At 45.3% G+C, this 22,134-nt stretch overlaps 1 protein-coding gene across 5 annotated transcripts in view; it reads right to left on the bottom strand.

Moving 5' to 3' along the window:
* Positions 1-240: 240 nt before the first annotated feature.
* The window catches only part of CCDC85A (coiled-coil domain containing 85A), a 165,389-nt gene continuing 143,495 nt past the window's right edge, over positions 241-22,134 (bottom strand). For 3 of the 5 annotated variants that reach the window (XM_081001071.1, XM_081001069.1, XM_081001070.1), the window contains one exon: positions 241-4,643. Coding sequence is in view for 4 of the 5 variants with exons in the window: in XM_081001069.1 (XP_080857195.1) it covers positions 4,554-4,643 (90 nt within the window). In the remaining variant the exon portion in view is untranslated. Of the gene's footprint in view, positions 4,644-16,097; positions 16,209-22,134 lie in introns of those variants that run through there. The other 2 variants (XM_081001068.1, XM_081001073.1) reach the window with 2 other exon arrangements.

The raw sequence follows: 22,134 nt of genomic DNA, 5'->3' as shown, positions 1-22,134 counted from the left end.
AGCAACAGTTGGGTGTCCACATAGATGTTGGCAGTGTCAGTGAGTTGACTGATTATGTTTGCCATCATTCTCGGCCACTTGGCGAGTTTCCGGGGCCGGAGGGTATGATACACACACTCCAAATAAATAATCAAACAGATAACACTTTTAATTTAAAAACAAATAAAAGTGGAGTTTTGGTTTTTTCCACAACCCACCTTAGGCTGAGTCCAGTGCCAAAATCAAGCAAGCGAATGAGCGTGAGATTAAATAATTTATTACCGTTGCTAAGATGGAACACACAATGCCTGGCACCCCCATTATATGGTGAATTGTAAAAAAATAGCTTTAATACAGTATCAAAATTTACATACACGTCGTGGCAAAAGACCAGCATCACTCAAATTAGCGGCCGCAGGGCATGGCTGGGATCCAAAGAACCACAAAACCGGATCCAAACTCTCATGGGATTGTGGGGGTTTGAGGTTTCGGACCTTTCTTCCTCGAACAGCACCTCTGCCTGTCCCAGCAGCAAGCTACTTCTACAGCCAAAGGGCTTTTTCCAAAGCAGTTTGCAATAGGGGATTAGGAAGGTCAGCTCTTCAATGAAAAATAGTCAGACAACCTCCCTGGACAAACTCAAAAACAGCTCTTTGGACCCAGCCTTTGACTGCAAGCACAATTTCTTTTGAGGGTTTCTTTTCTTTTCGCCGTTTGTTCCTCGCACGATTATAGGAATACAACAATTTAAAGAGAAATAGCCAAAGTGGTGGTTTTCATTAGCATGACGTCGTTAAAAAGGGGGGGGGGAGGAAAAAATTAGCAAAGCGACCGAGCGACTGAAACAAATCAATCCCTTTGTGATTTTCTTCTTTTTCTTCTCTTCTTCTTCCTTCTAGAAAATGGGTAGTAAATTTACGCTTGCGCTACCATGTATAGGGCGAAAGCGTTGTACCGACACAGCGCCGCCACATTCCACGACCCACAGATCAATAACACAACATGTAACAAAGCCCATTTGGCAGGGGGAAAGGAGGGGAGGATATAAGCTTGGGGAACCCAATCTCATTAATCAAGGGGGAGGGGAACCCAAAAACCTGGGAACTGTTGCATTCCTATGTTTGCCTTGGTTTTGTTTTGTTTGCTTTTCTGCTTTAAATACTCAGCTATGGTTAGAAAGTCAAAGCAACAGCATCTATTCACAAGCCTGTTGCACATTCATACGAGAAACTGTTGCTGCATTTTGAGATATACACAAAATAGCTATCAGAGCTGAATACACACAATCTAATGGCATATGGAGGGGGGTGGGAAAATGGGGGGGGGGAGAGAGAGAGAGAAATGTCAACGTAAGCCCACCCAGGTCCAAAAACTCAGGGACAACGGACAAGAGTTTAAAACCTTGGATGAAGGAAGGACATGCTTTTGAGAATATTCAACGTTTGCTTTGAAAAGATGCGACCATCAGCAACAAAAGCTTTCTTCTTCTCTTCTTCTTCTCATAAATATAGCGCTACCTTGATAAGCTCTTATAGACTCCTGTGAAGCAAAATATTTGTGTGGTCAAGGAAATGGACGAAGGAAGTCACTCAGTACTCAGAAAGGACCCCCGGCAGGATTTGGCAGAGTGGAGGCTTCAAATATTTAATTCTAAAGCCCACGGACGGGGCGAGTAAAGAAGCGTTTGGGAAGGCGTGTGTTTTTCAACAGGTTTGAGGCTTGGTTCGTTGTGCTCTCTGACGTCACAACTCAACTCAGGGCTCTGCAATAGTACAGCAGAAGACAGCACCAGGAAACCAGGAACATCCAGCACGGACAATTGTTATTTAGGTGTTGTAGACAGCTTCTACGTGGCACAGAAAAATGGGTTCATATGTTGGGAGTCAAGGTGGCTGGGGAAACCAGGCAGCATTCTAAAGCTAACAGCTGTGATGTCATCTACATGGGAGCATACTTACTATGCCATAATAAGGAGTCAGGACTAGGGGAGGGGAGGAATTTGTTCACTCCACAGACGGGAGCCAACTAACCTGTCCCAGGCCTTCTAGAGCATTGTGCGACCTGGAACACAGCCATGCGGTTCAGCTCGCACTCCCTGTTTCTGGCTGTCTGCACTGCATGGGTCCGAACTATCTAGGATCTAGCCTCAAGTTAATAGGAATCAGGCCTTTTAGAGGGTTCCAGGCCTGAAAGCCCAAAACCTGCTGGAACTGATGGGTTGTAAATCATGTGCGCACGCCCACACACACACATCCAGCTAAGTTGCCAGAGGGTCGAACCAGGATATTGGACCTCAGATGCTTCCATGCACACCTGGTGCATTCAGAACAGCTGGCCACTGTGGAAGCTGAACTTCTCAGGGTGCATCATTCCATGGGGTTCGACTTCCCAGGATGCACCCCATTTCTGCTGGAATAAGAGCTCTGATTAAGCTTATGCCCTGGAGACCTCAAACTGGGTCCTCTCCACTGCCTTTGGCCACTCACATTACTCATCAAAAGCAGCAAGAGCAACATGCAATTTCCCAGAAGTACTGGCTGCTTCCCCTACATCCTCAGTAGCTAGCCACTTCAGCACCACTAATGTCTACTTGCCCTAAAGACACCGAGCATTCAAAAGAGCATTCAGTGCCTTAAAACACTTTATAAGATCTTCAGGCCACAAATTTAGTCCTCCCTTCTTTCCTCCCCTTGGTAATGCAAGCAGAGCGGCAGCAAGGAGGGCCCCACAGAGTCCCAGACACCAGGCTCTGGTGCAGAATCATCAATATGTGCCAGGGTCTTAAGGGCCAGATCCAACTAAGGAGTCCCACTAGCAGAAAGCAGCACCATGACTTCCACAAGTGCAATGGGGCTTCCCCCCTCTACTCCCTGTGCACCCCTCAAGTTGGCTCTGGGGAGGGGGTCAGGAGAACCCCTCAAACAGTGCACTGGAGCAGGAAAAGGGGAACATTCTGTCTCCCAAACTGAAATGCTTGCCCTGATGGAATGATTGTCATAATGCTACAACGACTTCCCCCCCAAGTTGTAATCCAGAACAGGGTTTCCCAAACTTGGGTCTCCAGCTGTTTTTGGACTACAATTCCCATCTTCCCTAGCTAGCAAGACCAGTGGTCAGGAATGATGGGAACTGTAGTCCAAAAACAGCTGGAGACCCAAGTTTGGGGAAGCCTGATCTAGAATCAAGGTTAATTTTCTGGACATCTAAACAGCATCCATGAAATTAACTTGAATGCTCTGTATAATGTATGAGCAGGTATGTGCAATCCTCATGAGGAGGATCTGGAAAAGCATCTGGCCAGTGTGAAAAGCCTAGCACAGCCTTTCTCAACCTGTGAGTCCCCAGATGTTGTTGAACTACAACTCCCATCACCCCTAGCTAGCAAGGACAGAGCTCAGGGATGATGGGAGTTGTAGTCCAACAACATCTGGGGACCCACAGGTTGAGAACCGCTTGGCCTAGCAAGTGAATCTAGCAGAATTCCCCACCCCCTCGTCAGCTTCTGTTCTACCCTGGTGAACTTCTGGAAGCCAAAGCTCTAAAAGTCCTCCACTGCCTTTGCTTCATCTCTCTTCCTCCAATGGGCCTCCCTCACACAACCCTCTCCCACTTTTTTGGACTGCCTCTTTGGCTTGTCCCTGGTAAAACACAGAACATACCTGATCCCAAATCAGACTCCGTATTGGATCGCACTACTGCCATCTAGCAACTAGGCTCCTGACCTTTGCTGGGGGACTGACCATCCATCAGCCCAGCTCCTTGTTCTATCTGGTCTCTCAGAGAGGGAACTCCCGCTCTTTACAAGACAGACTCATCGCTGCTCCATTCCTGGGGCTGCCTCAGCATTGGCCTTCAAGCTTAAGAGAGAAATGCCTTCTCTCAAGAGGAGAAATGCCACCTCTTCGGAAGACATTTGCCAAAATGAATGAAAACAAATGAATTCTTTTTGTTTCGGGTGGGGGGGCCTCAGTTTTAGTGCCGTTGTTTTCTTTGCTACACTACTGGCTGGTTAGGAGACTTGAAGGTCTTATATTTAGCACCTCAGAATGCAATTACTCTACATAGGAAAGTGTTTCAGCTGCAATCTGCCTAAGCACCATATTAACTAACTTTTTTTTTTTAACACACCCTGGTGTAGAGCTACCAGGAGAACCTAACTGTCCAAACTGGGATGGCCAAAAGGCACAGTTTGTAGGTATCTTTCCAATCTGGTGAAAAGCTCCTGGGGAAACGTCACAGGAATACCAACACATTAAGCATTTCCTCCATGTGGGTTCTCCTCCAGCGGCAGATTTTAACAGCCTTCGGAATTATCAGCTGGTACCTCCTGGGCGTATACACTGTAAATGCTCATGGCAGAAGCAGAGTTGGATTAGTCAGAATATATATTGAGTGTGATGAGATCTGGATACTTTTCGCCAAAGTCCTTGCAGGAACGGAGGGAGGGGGCAGAGCAATCCAGATTCCAGAGGTGATGAATGGAGTTGTCTCCTTGTTAGGAAAGAGGCTGCTTTGACAAGACTAAATCCAACAGTAGCTGAAATTGTTCCTTTGTTCCTTAAAAAAATATCCATTCACATAGGGCCTTTGTACTGGTTTCCAGACAAGTGTTGCCTAATTCCAGGACACGAGCCGACAGCATCTCCAAGTTTCCTCCACACAACCTGAAAACAGAAAGAGAAAAGCATGTCAGCAAATTTCGCCAGAAACCAGTGGTTAGTCACACAACCCTACACATTCTAAACAGATGCTTACTAGCCTTCTTCATGGTAAACAAAACCATGGTTTACTGGATCGGCACAGACATGATGGTTCCTGAAGAGAAGTGAAGGAATGGGTTTCCCAAACCCAAAAACTGTCTGTGCAGTCAGTCTGAAATGGGCCCCCAAAATCCCCATTTTTCCTCCTCCAAGGGAGCATTTCTAAAATGCATTAACTTGAGCTTTTCAAGCTCAGGAAGCTTGAGCTTAAGTCAATGTATAAACAGAAAGCCAGCTGTATAAACAAGTGCTCAAAGCCCTCTCCTTTATCAGTCCGTGATAGCAATGGATGGCCTTGTCCATTCCAAAGTGGAGCAGGGATGGCACGTCTGGGTCTTATCTTAAATCCTGACAACACTGACGTACAGACCTTGGTCGGGGACAGAGGGTGGCGCTTGGGGGGGAATTGTCATCCCGCCACTCCTTGGTGTGTGGAGTGCCCCAGGGTGCGATACTCTCCCCGATGCTTTTTAACATCTTTATGCGCCCCCTCGCCCAGCTTGTCCGGAGTTTTGGGCTGGGCTACCATCAGTATGCTGATGACACCCAACTCTATCTGTTGATGGATGGCCATCCTGACTCGGCCCCAGACACACTGATCAGATGCTTGGAAGCTGTGGCTGGATGGTTATGTGGGAGCCGGTTGAAGTTAAATCCTTCGAAGACAGAGGTCCTCTGGCTGGGACGGGATGATATGGGATTGAAGGGGCAACTCCCATCTCTTGCGGGGGTGCAATTAGTGCCAGCACCGTCCGTTAAGAGTTTGGGTGTAATCTTCGATACCTCCCTCTCCATGGAGGTGCAGATTGCAGCTATAACAAAGGCGGCATTTTTTCATCTCCGCCAAGCTAAGCAGTTGGCTCCTTACCTCTCTCGCCCTGACCTAGTCACTGTGATCCACGCGACGGTCACCTCCAGACTGGATTATTGTAACTCGCTCTACGTGGGGCTGCCCTTGAGACTGACCCAGAAACTCCAGCGGGTGCAGAATGCCGCAGCGAGACTCCTTACAGGGTCTTCGCTGCGAGATCACATTCATCCGGTGCTATACCAGCTGCACTGGCTCCCGGTGGAGTACAGGATCAGGTTTAAGGTGCTGGTTTTAACCTTTAAAGCCCTATACGGCCTAGGACCCTCGTACCTATGGGACCGCCTCTCCTGGTATGCCCCACAGAGGAACTTACAGTCTTCAAATAAAAACATCTTGAAGGTCCCAGGCCACAGAGAGGTTAGGCTGGCCTCAACTAGAGCCAGGGCTTTTTCAGCTGCGGCTCCAACCTGGTGGAATGCTCTGTCACAAGAGACAAGGGCCCTGCAGGACTTGACATCTTTCCGCAGGGCCTGCAAGACAGAGCTATTCCACCAGGCCTTTGGTCAGGGCGCAGCCTGACTCCCTCCTTTGGCAATCTTTACAAAACTTTAGTTTATGGTTGCCATCAATTTTGATTTTAATTAATTTTTATAATGTTTTTATAATGTTGCACTATTTTAGTGTTGTTAGCCGCCCTGAGCCCGGCTTCGGCTGGGGAGGGCGGGATATAAATAAAATTTATTATTATTATTATTATTATTATTATTATTATTATTATTATTTATTATTGTCAGCCACCCAGGAACGGCGCCAGGAGAGCTCTTACAGTTGGTGACCTCTTGCTCCAATATAAGAGTATAGGAATAGGAACAGGAACAACCTTTTATGGTCAAGAGTGCTGGAACAGGAACAACTGTTTATGGTCATGGATGTCAACTTACGTGTATAAGCTGACGTGGTTAGATTCCTGGGGAAGGGGGGAGAGGGTGCCTGGAGGATATATATACTGCATGAAATTTCTCTTTTCTTTGGACTTGCTGTAGACTGACCACGCAAGTGCCTTCTGCTATCCGGAGAGCAGAATAAACTCTTTCTCTGAACCAAACCTTGGTGTCATTTGACTTCCTTTCTCCCTCCTGGGAGCAACGCAGACCCCACCAGTTGGTATAGTCTAATAAGGCTACAGAAGCAAACATCCACTTTGCTCCTTCCTGATCCTTTTACCAAAATGCAGCATCAACATTTGACTTGGTGTGTTGTCCAAACTGGAATTCATGGTCAAGGGCTCTCTTCCTTAACCATGGTTGTTAACGATAGGACAAAGCTTGGCTACATTAACCATGGTCCTGGTTGGCTACATTAACCATGACATGCTAAGCCAAACCTTGGTTTAGTTGCTACACCACACTGTGCTAAAAAAAGGACTGGGGTGAAAGAAGCATCCCTCTGGGAGCCAGCACATTCCTCTGGTCCCAGTAAAACATGGCTTGGCTTACTTTGACATGTGAACCACGCCATTCTGTAAAGTCATCATACTGTGGTGTTTTTTGTTTTTTGTTAATAGAGAAAGTGTTGATTAACTCAAATAACTAAGAGCTAGCACATATGTTTTGGCTGCCATCAGGAGGTCACCAAAAGTTACCCAAAAATATGGATAGCCACAACAGCTGTAACTATGCAACACAAGATTGGCATGTTAGGAGTAGCTTTGCCCCCATCTACTGGTATATAATATTTTAGGAATATCTATACCACACTGATGCCTTGTCATCTGATGAGTCCTTCGAAGAACATTAGAACTAAGAGGGCAGAAAGAACCGGACAAAGGGATGCCCTTATTGTAATCCCTTCCAACCCTACAATTCTCTGATTCTATTATCCCGCTTAATCAAACGATCCCCTCCAAGCGGTTTACGTAAGTGCCATAAGAAAATACAAATAGAATCGATAAGATTTTGAAAACCAGCAGACCTAATGGAATTATCAAAACACGGATAAAATGCGTAATAAAATTACATGTCTGGTTAGGCTTAGCTAAATGAAATGTGCTTGGAAAACGTTTAGCGAACTTTCAAGTTTTGTTTTGTTTTTCACCATAGCAGCATACACATTCATTAAATAATTATTTTAATAATACCAAGAAAGAAGAAGCTGCCACAGATTATTATTTTAGCATGAAGGCTAATTTTTCAGGTGAATTCTCCATCAGCCTGGCTGCGGACAAGTGGTTCTTAGATTCAGTGACCATTCTTCCCATATAACCATTTGACTTGCATTTACCAGAATTAGCCTGCTCCCTGCCCCCATCCTTTCTCTTGTATTGTGTCTAATAGGCAGAGACCCACCTGTATTATCATGTTGACATTAGTGTTCTGACATGTAACAGAACCAATAAAAGCTTCCCAGATCTGATCAACTCATTTTTTATGTTCACCAGGCGTAGAAAGTCTGTTTGCCACATGGGCTGTGAGGTGTCAGAACATCCGAATAACCAGCTAGCACACCAAAGGAAAACCAACCTGTGACTGCTTATCCTTCTCAGTTACACCTACAATTTAAAAAATGATGGGGAGGAATGCACATCTGCACAGACTATCTGCAAAACATCTTACCCAGACCTATCACTAAATGTACCATATTTAAGCGAATCTAATGCGCACCTCAATTTTCAAAACCTTGAAACCAAAAAAGTACTTGTTGGCGAATGTAAATATGCCATCGAATCTAATGTGCACCCTAATTTTCGCAATGTGATTTGGCCAAAAAAGGTGCGCATTCAAGTAAATGCGGCACAACAGCAGCTCTGGAAAATGATGCGATCCATGTTCTCCACTGGTGACCACCCATGTTTGTGTAGGTGGTGGTAGAGAGGAGGAGGAGGAGGAGGAAGAAGAAGAATAATTTTTATTTATACCCCACCCTCCCCAGCCAAGGCCGGGCTCAGGGCAGCTAACAAGCAATAATAAAAACAAGTTGAATGAATACAACTTAAAAACAAGATTAAAATACAACATTAAAATATTGAAACATTAAAATATTAAAATGCAGCCTCATCACAGGGGGAGAAAGGAAAAAGAAAAAGAAAGAGGGGGAGGGAATCAAATTGGCTCCAAGCCAAAGGCCAGGTAGAACAACTCTGTCTTACAGGCCCTGCGGAAAGAAATCAGATCCTGCAGGGCCCTGGTCTCATGAGGCAGAGCGTTCCACCAGGCCGGAGCCAGTGTTGAAAAGGCCCTGGCTCTGGTTGAAGCTAATCTAACTCCCTTAGGGCCCGGGACCTCTAGAGTGTTGCTATTTATGGACCTTAAGGTCCTCCATGGGGCATACCGGGAGAGGCGGTCCCGTAGGTACGAGGGTCCTAGGCCGTGAAGGGCTTTAAAGGTCAAAACCAGCACCTTAAATCTGACCCTGTACTCCACCGGGAGCCAGTGCAGCTGGAAAAGCACTGGGTGAATATGCTCCCATGGCAGAGACCCCGTAAGGAGCCTCGCTGCAGCATTCTGCACCCGCTGGAATTTCTGGGACAGCTTCAAGGGCAGCCCCACGTAGAGTGAATTACAGTAGTCAAGCCTGGAGGTGACCGTCGCATGGATCACTGTAGACAGGTACATTGCTACCTGTACTTGTACACTGGTGACTGCCCATGTGGCAATATGGACATTAAAGTCAGAGGCACATTTACTGCCACTAGTAATACCATCCATGGGGTTTTGCCCTTATTGACAGAACATTGAAGAACAAGGTTTCCAAGCATCCTCCTTTTCTGTGCAACAGGTATATTCGCTGAGATTCTGTCATATTTCATGTCCCTCTTTTCCATTTTTTTGCAGAAATAAAAGGCTGCCTTTCTCGCACTCATCCATAAAAATAGCAAGCGGCAAACCTCACATTTTGTTGCTAGGGTATCCATGCTTAGCTGAGTGTCTTTTCAAAAAGTGCTCATTATCTAAGTGCATCTCCCAACAATCCGTTTTCTGCTCAATGAGCAACAGAAAATATTTACCCAGCAGATAATGTTGATGCGGCAAGGAAGTGAGAGCTGACATTTTCAATTGCCTTTATTTCCAGGGGAAATAATGACCTCTAGCTGATATGAAGGGACACACGGAATAAAAACTGAGTTTGCAGATTGAAGGGCAGCAGCTGCTGCGATGAGAAAATTACATTGGTTTCTACCAACTTCCCCAGTACCTGTGTGCATGGCAACGATTGTACTTAGATCCTAAAATTGCTTCCATGGTCAGACGTCCGAGAAACGGCACTTCCAAGCAATTAACTATCGCCGTACAACTTCCATGCACGGTGCGGAGACACCAATATTTTCTGCCAAAAAATACATTAGCCTGTGGAAGACAAGCCTCCTTTTATGTGTTCTTTACCCGCCCCCATTCCACAACGCAAAATGAATCCCCAAATGTTTTGATCCAAGGAACTCTGCATTGGGGGAGATTATCGAAGGTGGGAGGGAGCAGGGGCACCAGCTATAGCGGCGGAAAGGGCTTTCAGACCCCTTAATATTTCCAGGCAGGGGACTGGCCCCCCCACCTAATACTGAGCCTTCATCCCCCTTGGGTGAATGCTCGTCCTCCGGGTGGGAGGTGTGGAGGGTGATTTTCACCCTCTGTGCTCCCTGCCATGATTGCCAGATCACCTTCCCAGAAAGGTGATCCTCAAAGGGATGCCCATGAGGACTGGGGGAGGGGCATCACGCATGTGACATCATGCACCTGCAACAGCCCCCCCCCCCGAATGTTGGGCCCAACTTGGCGCACCTGGGAAGGACCTTTCTCCTTGGCACTCAGCCTGATCATATTTCCCTAACTGAGGTCAACTCATGTACAGTGGTACCTCGGGTTACATACGCTTCAGGTTACAGACGCTTCAGGTTACAGACTCCGCTAACCCAGAAATAGTACCTCGGGTTAAGAACTTTGCTTCAGGATGAGAACAGAAATCGTGCTCCAGCGGCACGGCGGCAGCAGGAGGCCCCATTAGCTAAAGTGGTGCTTCAGGTTAAGAACAGTTTCAGGTTAAGAACGGACTTCCAGAACGAATTAAGTACTTAACCCGAGGTACCACTGTAAACCAGGCTTTTAATGCAGCTATCTGGCAGTGAGATAAAAGTAAGGTAAAGGTAAAGTGACCCCTGATCATTAGGTCCAGTCACGGACGACTCTGGGGTTGCGGCGCTCATCTGGCTTTATTGGCCAAGGAGGCCGGCGTACAGCTTCTGGGTCATGTGGCCAGCATGACTAAGCCACTTCTGGCGAACCAGAGCAGAGCATGGAAATGCCGTTTACCTTTCCACTAGAGCAGTACCTATTTATCTACTTGCACTTTGACGTGCTTTTGAACTGCTAGGTTGGCAGGAGCAGGGACCAAGCAACAGGAGCTCACCCCATCGCAGGGATTCGAACCGCCGACCTTCTGATCGGCAAGTCCTAGGCTCTGTGGTTTAACCCACAGCGCCACCTGCGTCCCTTCTGAGATAAAAGAAGCAGACAACAAATATTTTCGGGTACATAACTGCCCTATAATATTGGTATTTTGAAGCATTTTGGTTTTCTACATTCTTAAGCTGTGGTCTTAAATTATGGACCGGCTACATATCCTGGTTGACAGACGGATATATCAAAAAGTACTCGGAGTCACGCTGAACTGTGACGCTTCTGTCACAAATGTCTAAATGGAGACGAAAGTACCAGACGGTTCTTACTCCTGCTACGTTCCTTCTGTTCCAGACTGCCTTCCATGCAAGGTGAATTTACAACAATCTTAGCTGACCTCAGCAGCGCAAGGCTCACATTCACGTAAAGTCAATAAATTCCACCGTACAGGAGAATCAAAGGATAATTGGTTTCATTTGCATGTTAAAATACTTCCAAGGCATATTGTCAGCATTTTAAAAAATTCATAACATTTCTCTGAATATGATTTCGAGCTTCGAAGAGAGAATACAAAATGAGGGACATTAAAACTTGCACTGTAAATTTCTTGGGCTGTAACTCTTCTCCCCTGGGCACCCACCCACTAAGCTCATAGCCTTTATCCATAACCAAGAATTGGGTGCGTTAATGGGGGCGGGGAACGAAAATGTAAATTTTCCGCATGAAAACAAAGCTTGCTTTTCCTCTGCAATCAAGAAAGTTAATGTGACCTTGCAGGTTAAAGCTACGCAGGGAGCCCTTATAATGAATGTATAATGGGGCCAGTTCAGAAAAGAAATTGAGCATATAACCATTGACCCAGGATGCAAGAATCCGAGCCCCAGATTCTCTGGGGAAGTGGAAAGAGAGTCTCTGTCTGCAACTACACGTTGAGTGAACCAGGTGCTCTGTATGAGTGTTTCAACCATGCAAAATCTCAGATAGTGCTCTCTTCCTTCCTTTTAGAAGGAAAGATAATTTTCGCAAGGCTTCTCCATGGGTGTGCTTGTTTATTATGTATTTGGTTGTTGCAAATTATAACCCACCTTTTTTCTCTGAGGTGGGGTACCTGGTCATCCACTTCCCCATTTAATCCTAACAACAACCTTATGAGGTAGGTCAGACTGGCCCAAGGTCAAACCCAGTGATCTCCATGGTGGAGTGGGGATTCCTGCTCTCCCAGGCCCATACGCTTCCAAGCAATGGTGTTATCCTTGCAAGTGCATATGAGCTGAAGCCTACAGTGAAATGAATAATAATTTAATAATAATAATTTATTATCTATACCCAGCCCATCTGACCGGGCCTCCCCAGACACTCTGGGCGGCTTCCAACAAAATATTAAAATACAGTAATGCATCAAACATTAAAAGCTTCCCTAAACAGGGCTGCCTTCAGATGTCTTCTAAAAGTCTGGATGTTGTTTTCTCTTTGACATCTGATGGGAGGGCGTTCCACAGGGCGGGTGCCACTACCGAGAAGGCCCCCTGCCTGGTTCACTGTAACTTGGCTTCACGCAGTGAGGGAACTGCCAGAAGGCCCTCAGCACCGGACCTCAGTGTCCGGGTAGAACGATGGGGGTGGAGACGCTCCTTCAGGTTTCCTGGACCGAGGCCGTTTAGGGCTTTAAAGGTCAGCACCAACACTTTGAATTGTGCTCGGAAACATACTGGGAGCCAATGTAGATCTTTCAAGACTGGTGTTACGTGGTCTCGGCGGTCGCCCCCAGTCACCAGTCTAGCTGCCGCATTCTGGATTATTTGCAGTTTCCGGGTCACCTTCAAAGGTAGCCCCACGTAGAGCGCATTGCAGTAGTCCAAGAGGGAGATAACCAGAGCATGCACCACTCTGGTGAGACAGTCTGTAGGCAGGATTGAAGACCAATCCTTATCGGAGCTGCAGGATAGGTGAAAGTGAGTTGGGTGAGATTAGGTGAAAGTGTGCAGTATGCTTGGCACAGGCAAAGAACCCTGCCTGCCTTCTGTGTGGAAGGGCTGCAGCTCAGAGATAGAGCATCTGCTTTCCAAACAGAAAGTCTTGGGTTCAATCCCCGCCATCTCCAGGGAGGGCTGGCAAAGACTGAAAACCTAGAGAGGTGCTGCCAGCCAGTGCAGACAATATTGAGTTAAATTTGACCAATAAGGCGATTTCTTACGAGTTGGAGTGGGCAGGCAGGCAGTCCACAATGATCCTCCTTCTAGTCATCTAGGGTCACCTAGCCCAACCCTGTGCAATGCAGGAATCTTTTGCTCAATGTGGGGCTTGAACCTGAGATTAAGAGTCTTGCGCTCTACTGACTGAGCCATTCTGAACTCCCAAGTCCAGTCGCTTTAAGGAATCCTATCTAACTACACAAAGGACACGGGTGGCGCTGTGGGTTAAACCACAGAGCCTAGGACTTGCCGATCAGAAGGTCGGCGGTTCAAATCCCCGCCATGGGGTGAGCTCCCATTGCTCGGTCCCTGCTCCTGCCAACCTAGCAGTTCGAAAGCACGTCAAAGCGCAAGTAGATAAATAGGTACCGCTCCCGTGGGAAGGTAAACGGCGTTTCCGTGCGCTGCTCTGGTTCGCCAGAAGCGGCTTAGTCATGCTGGCCACATGACCCGGAAGCTGTACGCCGGCTCCCTTGACCAATAAAGTGAGATGAGTGCTGCAATCCCAGAGTCGGCCACGACTGGACCTAATGGACCTAAAAGGGGTGCTACCTTCTTGTCTGGCAAGGGAAAAGGGAAGAGATCTCAGGTTCACACCTTTTCCAGATATTTCCCTGGCTTCGGTAAAGGTAAACCGACCCCTGACCATTAGGTCCAGTCGTGGCCGACTCTGGGGTTGCAGCGCTCATCTCGCTTTACTGGCTGAGGGAGCTGGCATACAGCTTCCGGGTCATGTGGCCAGCATGACTAAGCCACTTCTGACTAAACCAGAGCAGCATGCGGAAACGCTGTTTACCTTCCCGCCAGAGTGGTACCTATTTATCTATTTGTTCTTTGACGTGCTTTCAAACTGCTAGGTTGGCAGGAGCAGGGACTGAGCAACAGGAGCTCACCCTGTCGTGGGGATTCGAACCACTGACCTTCTGATCGGCAAGCCCTAGGCTCTGTGGTTTAGACCACAGCACCACTCGCATCCCAGCCAGGTGCTAAGTGCCACTTCATGGGTGCAGGCAGCCTCTCTGTGTAACTTGAGTCTGCCAAAGGCACATGGCAGGGCAGAATGAGTGTGGGGGTTTTGGGAAATGGAAACAAAAAGTTTAGGAACCCATGACACGGTGCCTGTGTGCGTAATGCATGCTTTAGATTTTCTCTTTTCCCCCATTATTAAACTCATAAATATTTTATCAAATCATAAAATATTAACCTTTTTTTTTCTCAGTTGCATGGAAAATACTGGAGAAAGTCTTTGCTACCTGGAAATGTTCCTTGTCTTTTTCAGAGAATGCAAATGATGAAGCTCTAAAGCTGCATCCAAAGGGACAATTTCCTGCAAAACCCCCATCCCCATCCATAATGCATAGGTAAAGGTAAAGGGACCCCTGACCATTAGGTCCAGTCGTGACCGACTCTGGGGTTGCAGCGCCCATCTTGCTTTATTGGCTGAGGGAGCCGGTGTACAGCTTCCGGGTCATGTGGCCAGCATGACTAAGCTGCTTCTGGCGAACCAGAGCAGCGCACGGAAACGCCGTTTACCTTCCTGCCGAAGTGGTACCTATTTATCTACTTGCACTTTGATGTGCTTTTGAACTGCTAGGTTGGCAGGAGGAGGGACTGAGCAACGGGAGCTCACCCCGTCGTGGGGATTCGAACCACCGACCTTCTGATCGGCAAGTCCTAGGCTCTGTGGTGTAACCCACAGCGCCACCCGCCCATAACGCATAATAGTAGCCAATTGCATTTTATGGAGGAGTTCCAAACTGAGAGCTGGGCAGATGTCCCTCTCACTCCCTGGGTCCCACCACTCCTCATGGTGGACAATAACCTTTCCAAAATGGGGCACCTATTGAGATGCAACTACTTGTCGCAGCACAAAGAGAAAATCAAAATTGTCGTGGAATTTGGGCACTTTTTCCACCAGAAAGGGCAAAGAACAAGTTGTAAGTCAATGGAATTGTCAAAACATTTCCCCCCCTCTGGTCTCATGACAGCAGATCTTGAGGTCACCCAAAGACTCGTATAAGATTCAAGGCAGGCAAAAGGAAGTACTAATTCACACAAAACACATAATTAACTTATGGATTTCACTGCCACAAGATATGGTGATGGTTTCAAGTTAAATGGCTTTTAAAAATAAAAAGTTAGAGAAATCCATGGTGGATGGGCCTATCTGTGACTCTTCACCACAACTGCTTAACAGGACTTCCATGTTCAGAAACACTCATATTATTATCAGATGATGGGGGTAGACAGCTCAGGAAGTCTTGTTATTTAATGCCCCGATTGTGTCTCAGAGGGATCTGAATGCTCACAGTTACTACTGGAAATGGAATGTCAGACTAGATCAGTGTTTCCCAAACTTAGGTCTCCAGCTGTTTCCAGACTACAACTCCCATCATCCCTAGCTAGCAAGACCAGTGATAAGGGATGATGGGATGTAGCCTGAAAACAGCTGGAGACCCAAGTTTGGACTAGATGGACCTTTGGTCCAATCCAGCAGATAAGTTTTGTATGTTCTTAGCTAGGAGGACCACACCATCCACAACTAAAACACGATTGTGTGAATGGGGCCAGGAAGAAGTCCACAGAGTGCTCTGATGGAGAGTTAGGCAGGTCTCACAGGACTTCTGAAAATGGAGCTATTTCCGTTCTGCTGGTCAAAGGTGGCCCTACAGATGTTGCAAGACCACAACTCCTATCATCCCTGATCACAACATCTGGAGGGCCACACAGGTTTCTCACCCCTGCTAAAGGAGAAGTCTCACCAGCTGATAGCCCAAGTAGAGACAAGTGGTAGATGATGGGTGAGACGGGCAGAAGGACATGTGGGGAGATGGAAGCAGCATTTCTGGCGCATTGTATCTTCCCTCTGAGAAACGCTGATGCTTTGGTGCAATGGATCACGGATGGTCACAGAACATACAGATGGGAGATTTGGCACCTACATGCCAAACACAGCAAGGCGTGTTACCTTGAGGCCATTAACCACCACTTCAGGCTGCTGAGAAGGTGAGGAGGCCTGGTCATTGACGCTTGGAGAGCAGACATTCCCATCTGCCCTTGTTGGCATCCTAATGGGACCCTTTGTAGAAAACCAAAAACTATTTAATAGCGGAACGTGCACCACGCTCATCAAGATGAACAGTTTCCCCAACCACCTCTAGTTCCTCACTGCAAAGCCCATTGGGCATGTACATACTCTGAGTACATGTTTAATTCAACCACCTTGTAATTGCGCCCTTGGGATGCTAGGCTGTCCCAGGGCAACCAACTGTCTCTGTAAGTTCCTGTAAGATTCTCGGTCATATTGAGATGATGACAAGCAAAGGGAGCAAAAATCTCCTGTCCGAATCTAGAGATAGCTAAATCATGTTTTACGTTCCACTGAAATCAAACTCATTGCAATTAACATGTCTTACTGTAATTGTAATTTATTTATTACGGTCAAAAACCAGCTCACATAACATAACACAATAAAAACAGCGTTCATAAAAATAAAATATACAATCGGAGCAGATTGCAGCAGTAGCTCATGAGTTAAAATTGAGATATATACATACACCCATACAACTGAGATTTGGGCTACCATAAAAAATTGACCCTGAGGCACCCCAAAGGGCAACTTCAGCATTTCCCTAGTAAGCTATATTATCCTAGAGGATGATCTGTGCCTACAAATCTGGTCACAGAATCTGGCTACCAGCCAGGTCATCTTGTGATCTTTGCCTAAGAGGAGAGAATTAAGTTCAGACTTGTCTGAAAGATCGGCGAGCCTCTTCAGCAAAGGATCAATGGTGTCTTTACAAATCTCAACATAAAAAGGACATCTAAAAAATACATGTTCGGGGCTTCCTATTTTCCCTAATGGGCAGGCGCAAAGTCTCTGTGCGTACAGGACTCTTCTATAGGAGCCTTCCAGAACTGGTGAGGGCAAGGCTATTCTATTTTATTTATTAAATTTATGTACTGTCCTTCAACATAAGATCTCAGGGCGGTTCACAGAATAAAATGCAAGACAAAAACACAGGTAAATAATTAAAACAAAGCAGCGGAAAGACAATACCCCCCCCTTCCCACAGGGACATATTAAAAGGCTGTGGAATATTAATCAGGCAAAGGCCTGGTTGAAGAGGAACATTTATATATAATGAAGGCACCAGGCAAACTTCCCTGGAGAGAGCATTCCACAAATGGGGAGCCAGCACAGAAAAGGCCCTTCCTCGTGTTGCCACCCTCTGGACCTCATGTGAAGTAAACACACAAAGAAGGTCCTCAGATGATGAATGCAGAGTCCAGGATGGTTTATATGGGGAAAGGTGGTCCTTGAGGTCTTACGGTCCTGAGCCGTTTTAAGGTATTATGGTCCAGAGCCATTGAAATTCTGATTTCAACAGGATGGAAGTGCAACTGGCTTTGCAAGATCAGAGCCCAGGGTTTTATTTTTGAGATCACAGAGACCTAATACAGGAAGTAGCATACACAGTCCTCATAAGGAGGGAAGACATTGCAATGCTAACAAAAAGGCAAGAGAACAATACTAAACGGGTTCAAATGTAGGATGGTTTAACGGGGCACCCCACATCCTTTGGTCATTTTACATTTGATTTGCAAACCATGCTAGAGAGGTTGGTTGAGGGCTCACAGCCGTTTGCCGCTTTCAAGTTAAATGAAATTTTGCCCAAGCAGCTACTGACTAAACTGTCTTATTGCCACGGAATATTGAGAGACATTCTAACTTCTGAAGAATGAGATTTAAGACCAAGTTAAATGTGATTTTTTACAGGTGTCATTCATCAGCTGTATGCCTTGTATCCTATTTCCAGCTGATGAAGACTATTACAAAACAGTAGTATCATTCCAGAGACACTGTCCTTTTGAGGCTTTTGAGAGGTCTTCCATCGAAACTTTTGAAAGACTATTGAGAGACTTTACTTTTGAAACTTTTGAGATGTCTTCCTTTGAAAGACTGTTGTGAGACTGTCCTTAGACATCTGTTTTGAACACATGGCTTGACGGTCCTCGCTACCACTCTGTTATATTGTACATATGAACTTTGATTGGCTTATTCCTACAATTTGAACGTTATCATTATTCTATTATATATTCTCTACTAACTATTAACCTACGTGTTGTGTTTGTATTGCTGTGACGGAATATTCAGAGACATTCCAACTTCTGAAGAATGAGGTTTAAGACCAAGTTAAATGTGATGGCCGTCACAAAGAGGCCATCAAAAATGGTTCAGGAGCCCAACATGGTGGACATAACATTGGAAAGCATATTTGTGCCCATGCAGTGGCTCCTACAAGGCTAGCATTTTAATCCCAGCGTTCTGCGACCTTTGAAACAGCCAGGCCAGTGTGCAAATACCAGTGCGCACAAGGGCCAGCGCTTGTTGAACATTAAGTGGAGTGCTTGCATTAGAATGTGTTTTAAAATGGCCTATTCAACTTAGTTCTCACTGAGATAGTAAGGCTATGCTTCGTTTACTGTTTCAGACCGCAAGTGGTAGCCCAACAAGGAGTGGGAGAATCTGTCTGTTTCAATTTCCCTCAGTTTCTCTTTTTCCCCAATCCTGAATTCAGATCACCACATTTCCACATGAGGGGTTTTTTTGGCGGGGGAGCGGGGGAGCAGGAGGGAGGGAATACTTTTTTTTAAATCCTCATGAAAATTCATCAGCATTTTAGTGCGAATTTTTCCTTATATACACATTTGTATGATTTTTTTTTGGCCAAATATACACATTTTTGCAAAGGAACATACATCCGTGTTAACAGGGAAGAAGTCAAATAATATACAATGGCTTTGGCAGAGGAATCTCTGAGGCAGGAATGGGCAGAAGTTAGATCGGTGGGTGATTTGCAGTAGATCAGCAAAGGTTCCTGGCTCCTAACAATCGCAACAGCAAACCGACTCTTCCCCCCTTAAATTAGGTTGCTGAAATGAAGAACACTAAACAGGAGTGTGAAACATTGTGGGAAAGGACTGTAGGAGCTCAGTTCAATTCTGGTACTGAAAACAAATTCCTAGCCTCAGAATGTGCTCAGAGGCATTTTGTTCTTTCACACCATTTCTTTGCATCTGCCTCTGCTCAGTACCTCTTGGGGTGCTAGTAAAAAAAGATGAAGATCTGTGAAGGCTGCCCACTCCTGCACTAAGACTCCCCCTTTTTCTTTTCCTACACTGTTTTTTTCTTTCTTTCCTCCTTATTTGCTAATCCCCCTGGCAGCGGAACATTCATCTCATTCCAGCACAATGTAATATGTATTTTTATATACATATTTCTTTTCATGCCACAAAAGCCAGAACAAATAATACATTCCTTGTGTGAGTCATTCTACCTGCAAAGTCCCTTTTCCTCCCCAACATCACATTTTAAAATAGCCAAAGAATTTCAGGCCCCAGCATGCATTTCAGACAAAAGCACTTTAGTTTGAGGCAAATCAACTTCCTCCTTCCACCAGAGGTGGGTTGCTGCTAGGAGAAAGAAAAGGAACCAGAATGGGCAACAAATGCTCAGTTTCTAAGTAAAAGCTTAATTAAGACTGCAGCCCTATGCGCAATTATTTCGGGCGGGTTTGCACATGATTTAATAAACTCATATCCCCGAACATTTCTCCAATGAAAACAGGAACATCCTGTTCCTTCCTATTAGTAGTAGTACAGCCGTGCCTTGGTTGTTCGACTTCTGAAAACGTTTGACAACCAAGGCGCGGTTTCCGATTGGCTGCAGGAGCTTCCTGCACTCAATCGGAAGCAGTGTTGGATGTTTGGCTTCCAAAAAACGTTCGCGAACAGGAACACTCACTTCTGGGTTTGTGGCGTTCAGGAGCCAAGATGTTCGAGTTGCAAGGTGTTCGGGATCCAAGGTACGACTGTGGTCGTAATATTTTTTAAATTTATATCCCACTCATTTGACTGGGTCACTCTGGGTGGCTTCCAATATGCACAAAAACATAATAAAACATTATCCTGAAAGATCTTCGTTGGCTCCCAATACGTTTCCGAGCACAATTCAAAGTGTTGGTGCTGACCTTTAAAGCCCTAAACGGCCTCGGTCCAGTATACCTGAAGGAACATCTCCACCCCCATCATCCAGTCTGGACACTGAGGTCCAGCGCCGAGGACCTTCTGGCGGTTCCCTCCCTGCGAGAAGTGAGGTTACAGGGAACCAGGCAGAGGGCCTTCTCGGTAGTGGCACCTGTCCTGTGGAACACCCTCCCAGCAGATGTCAAGGCAATAAACAACTATTTTACTTTTAAAAGGTGGTATAGTTACTTATCTCCTTGGCTAAGGGGTTGCATAACTCCATACCCGCCAACATTTCTCCAATGAAAATAGTGACGTCCTAAGGAAAAGTGGGACATTCCAGGATCAAATCAGAAACCAGGATGGCTTCTGTAAATCTGGGACTGCCCCCCGTTTTTGTTTCAAACATTGCAAATTGTGGACAAAATGGACTGTTTCAAGAGGTGGCAGAGAGATATTTCTAGATTTGTCTGGCAGGGCAAGAAGCCTAGAATAAAATTTAAAATACTAACAGATGTAAAGGAGAGAGGTGGATTTGCCCTGCCAGACCTTAAACTTTATTATGAATCAGCAGCTTTTTGCTGATTGAAAGAATGGCTGCTTCTTGAAAACACTGACATTTTGGATTTAGAAGGTTTTAACAATGTATTTGGATGGCATGCATACTTGTGGTATGATAAGGTCAAAGCACATAAAGCATTTAAAAACCATATTGTCAGGAAAGCTTTATTTAATGTTTGGATAAGATATAAGGATTTATTGGAAAATAAAACCCCAAGGTGGCTGTCACCGATGGAAGCGAAAGCCTTGAAAAAGCTCAATATGGAGGTCAAATGGCCAAAATATTGGCAAATTTTGGAACAAGAAGGAGACAAATTGAAATTGCAGAGTTTTGAGAAACTAAAAAACAAAGTGAGAGATTGGCTTCATTATTATCAGATAATGGAGGCATATAAGTTGGATAAGAAAATTGGCTTCCAGGTGGAAAAATCAAAACTAGAAACAGAACTGTTAGAACCCAAAACTAAGAATTTGTCAAGAATGTATAACTTGCTGTTGAAATGGAATACTCAGGATGAAACGGTGAAATCTGCTATGATTAAATGGGCACAAGATGTTGGACATAATATTATGTTTGCTGACTGGGAACAGTTATGGACCACAGGTATGAAGTTTACGGCATGTAATGCCTTAAGAGAGAATATTATGAAAATGATATACCGGTGGTACATAACCCCAGTCAAGCTTGCAAAAATCTACCATTTGCCTGATAATAAATGTTGGAAATGTAAAGAAACTGAAGGTACTTTTTTTCACCTTTGGTGGACGTGCCCAAAGATTAAGGCTTTCTGGGAGATTATATATAATGAATTAAAAAAGGTATTTAAATATACCTTCTTGAAGAAACCAGAGGCCTTTCTCCTGGGCATAGTCGGCCAATCGGTGTTAAAAAAGGACAGAACTTTCTTTATGTATGCTACAACAGCAGCAAGAATACTCATCGCAAAGTATTGGAAGACACAAGAACTTCCCACACTGGAGGAATGGCAGATGAAAATGATGGACTACATGGAATTGGCGGAAATGACTGGTAGAATCCGTGACCAGGGAGAAGAGTTGGTGGAAGAAGATTGGAAGAAATTTAAAGATTATTTACAGAAATATTGCAAAATTAATGAATGTTAGAGTGATGTTGGATTGACGTTAACTGGCTTCTAGCTGTACAGGCTTCAAAGTTATAAATATATCAAGATTAAGGATTAGGATTAAAAAGGTTAAAAGAATGGAAAAATTGGTTTTTAATAGGTAAAAACTTAATGTTACAATATATTAAGATTAAGGATTGGGATTAAAAAGGAGGGAAAGAAATTGCTGGACTAACAAATTGAATTGGAATACAAAAGAGGGAGGTATGAGGAGGTCCGGGAAACAAGTAAATGTAAAAAAAGTTATGAAAAGACGGAATTGTTTTTAAC

This window comes from Podarcis pityusensis, assembly GCF_964106645.2.
Source record: "Podarcis pityusensis genome assembly, chromosome: 3".
Lineage (NCBI taxonomy): Eukaryota > Metazoa > Chordata > Lepidosauria > Squamata > Lacertidae > Podarcis > Podarcis pityusensis.
The sequence above is the reverse complement of the archived record's forward strand: the minus strand, read 5'-3'. Positions and strand labels throughout refer to the sequence as shown.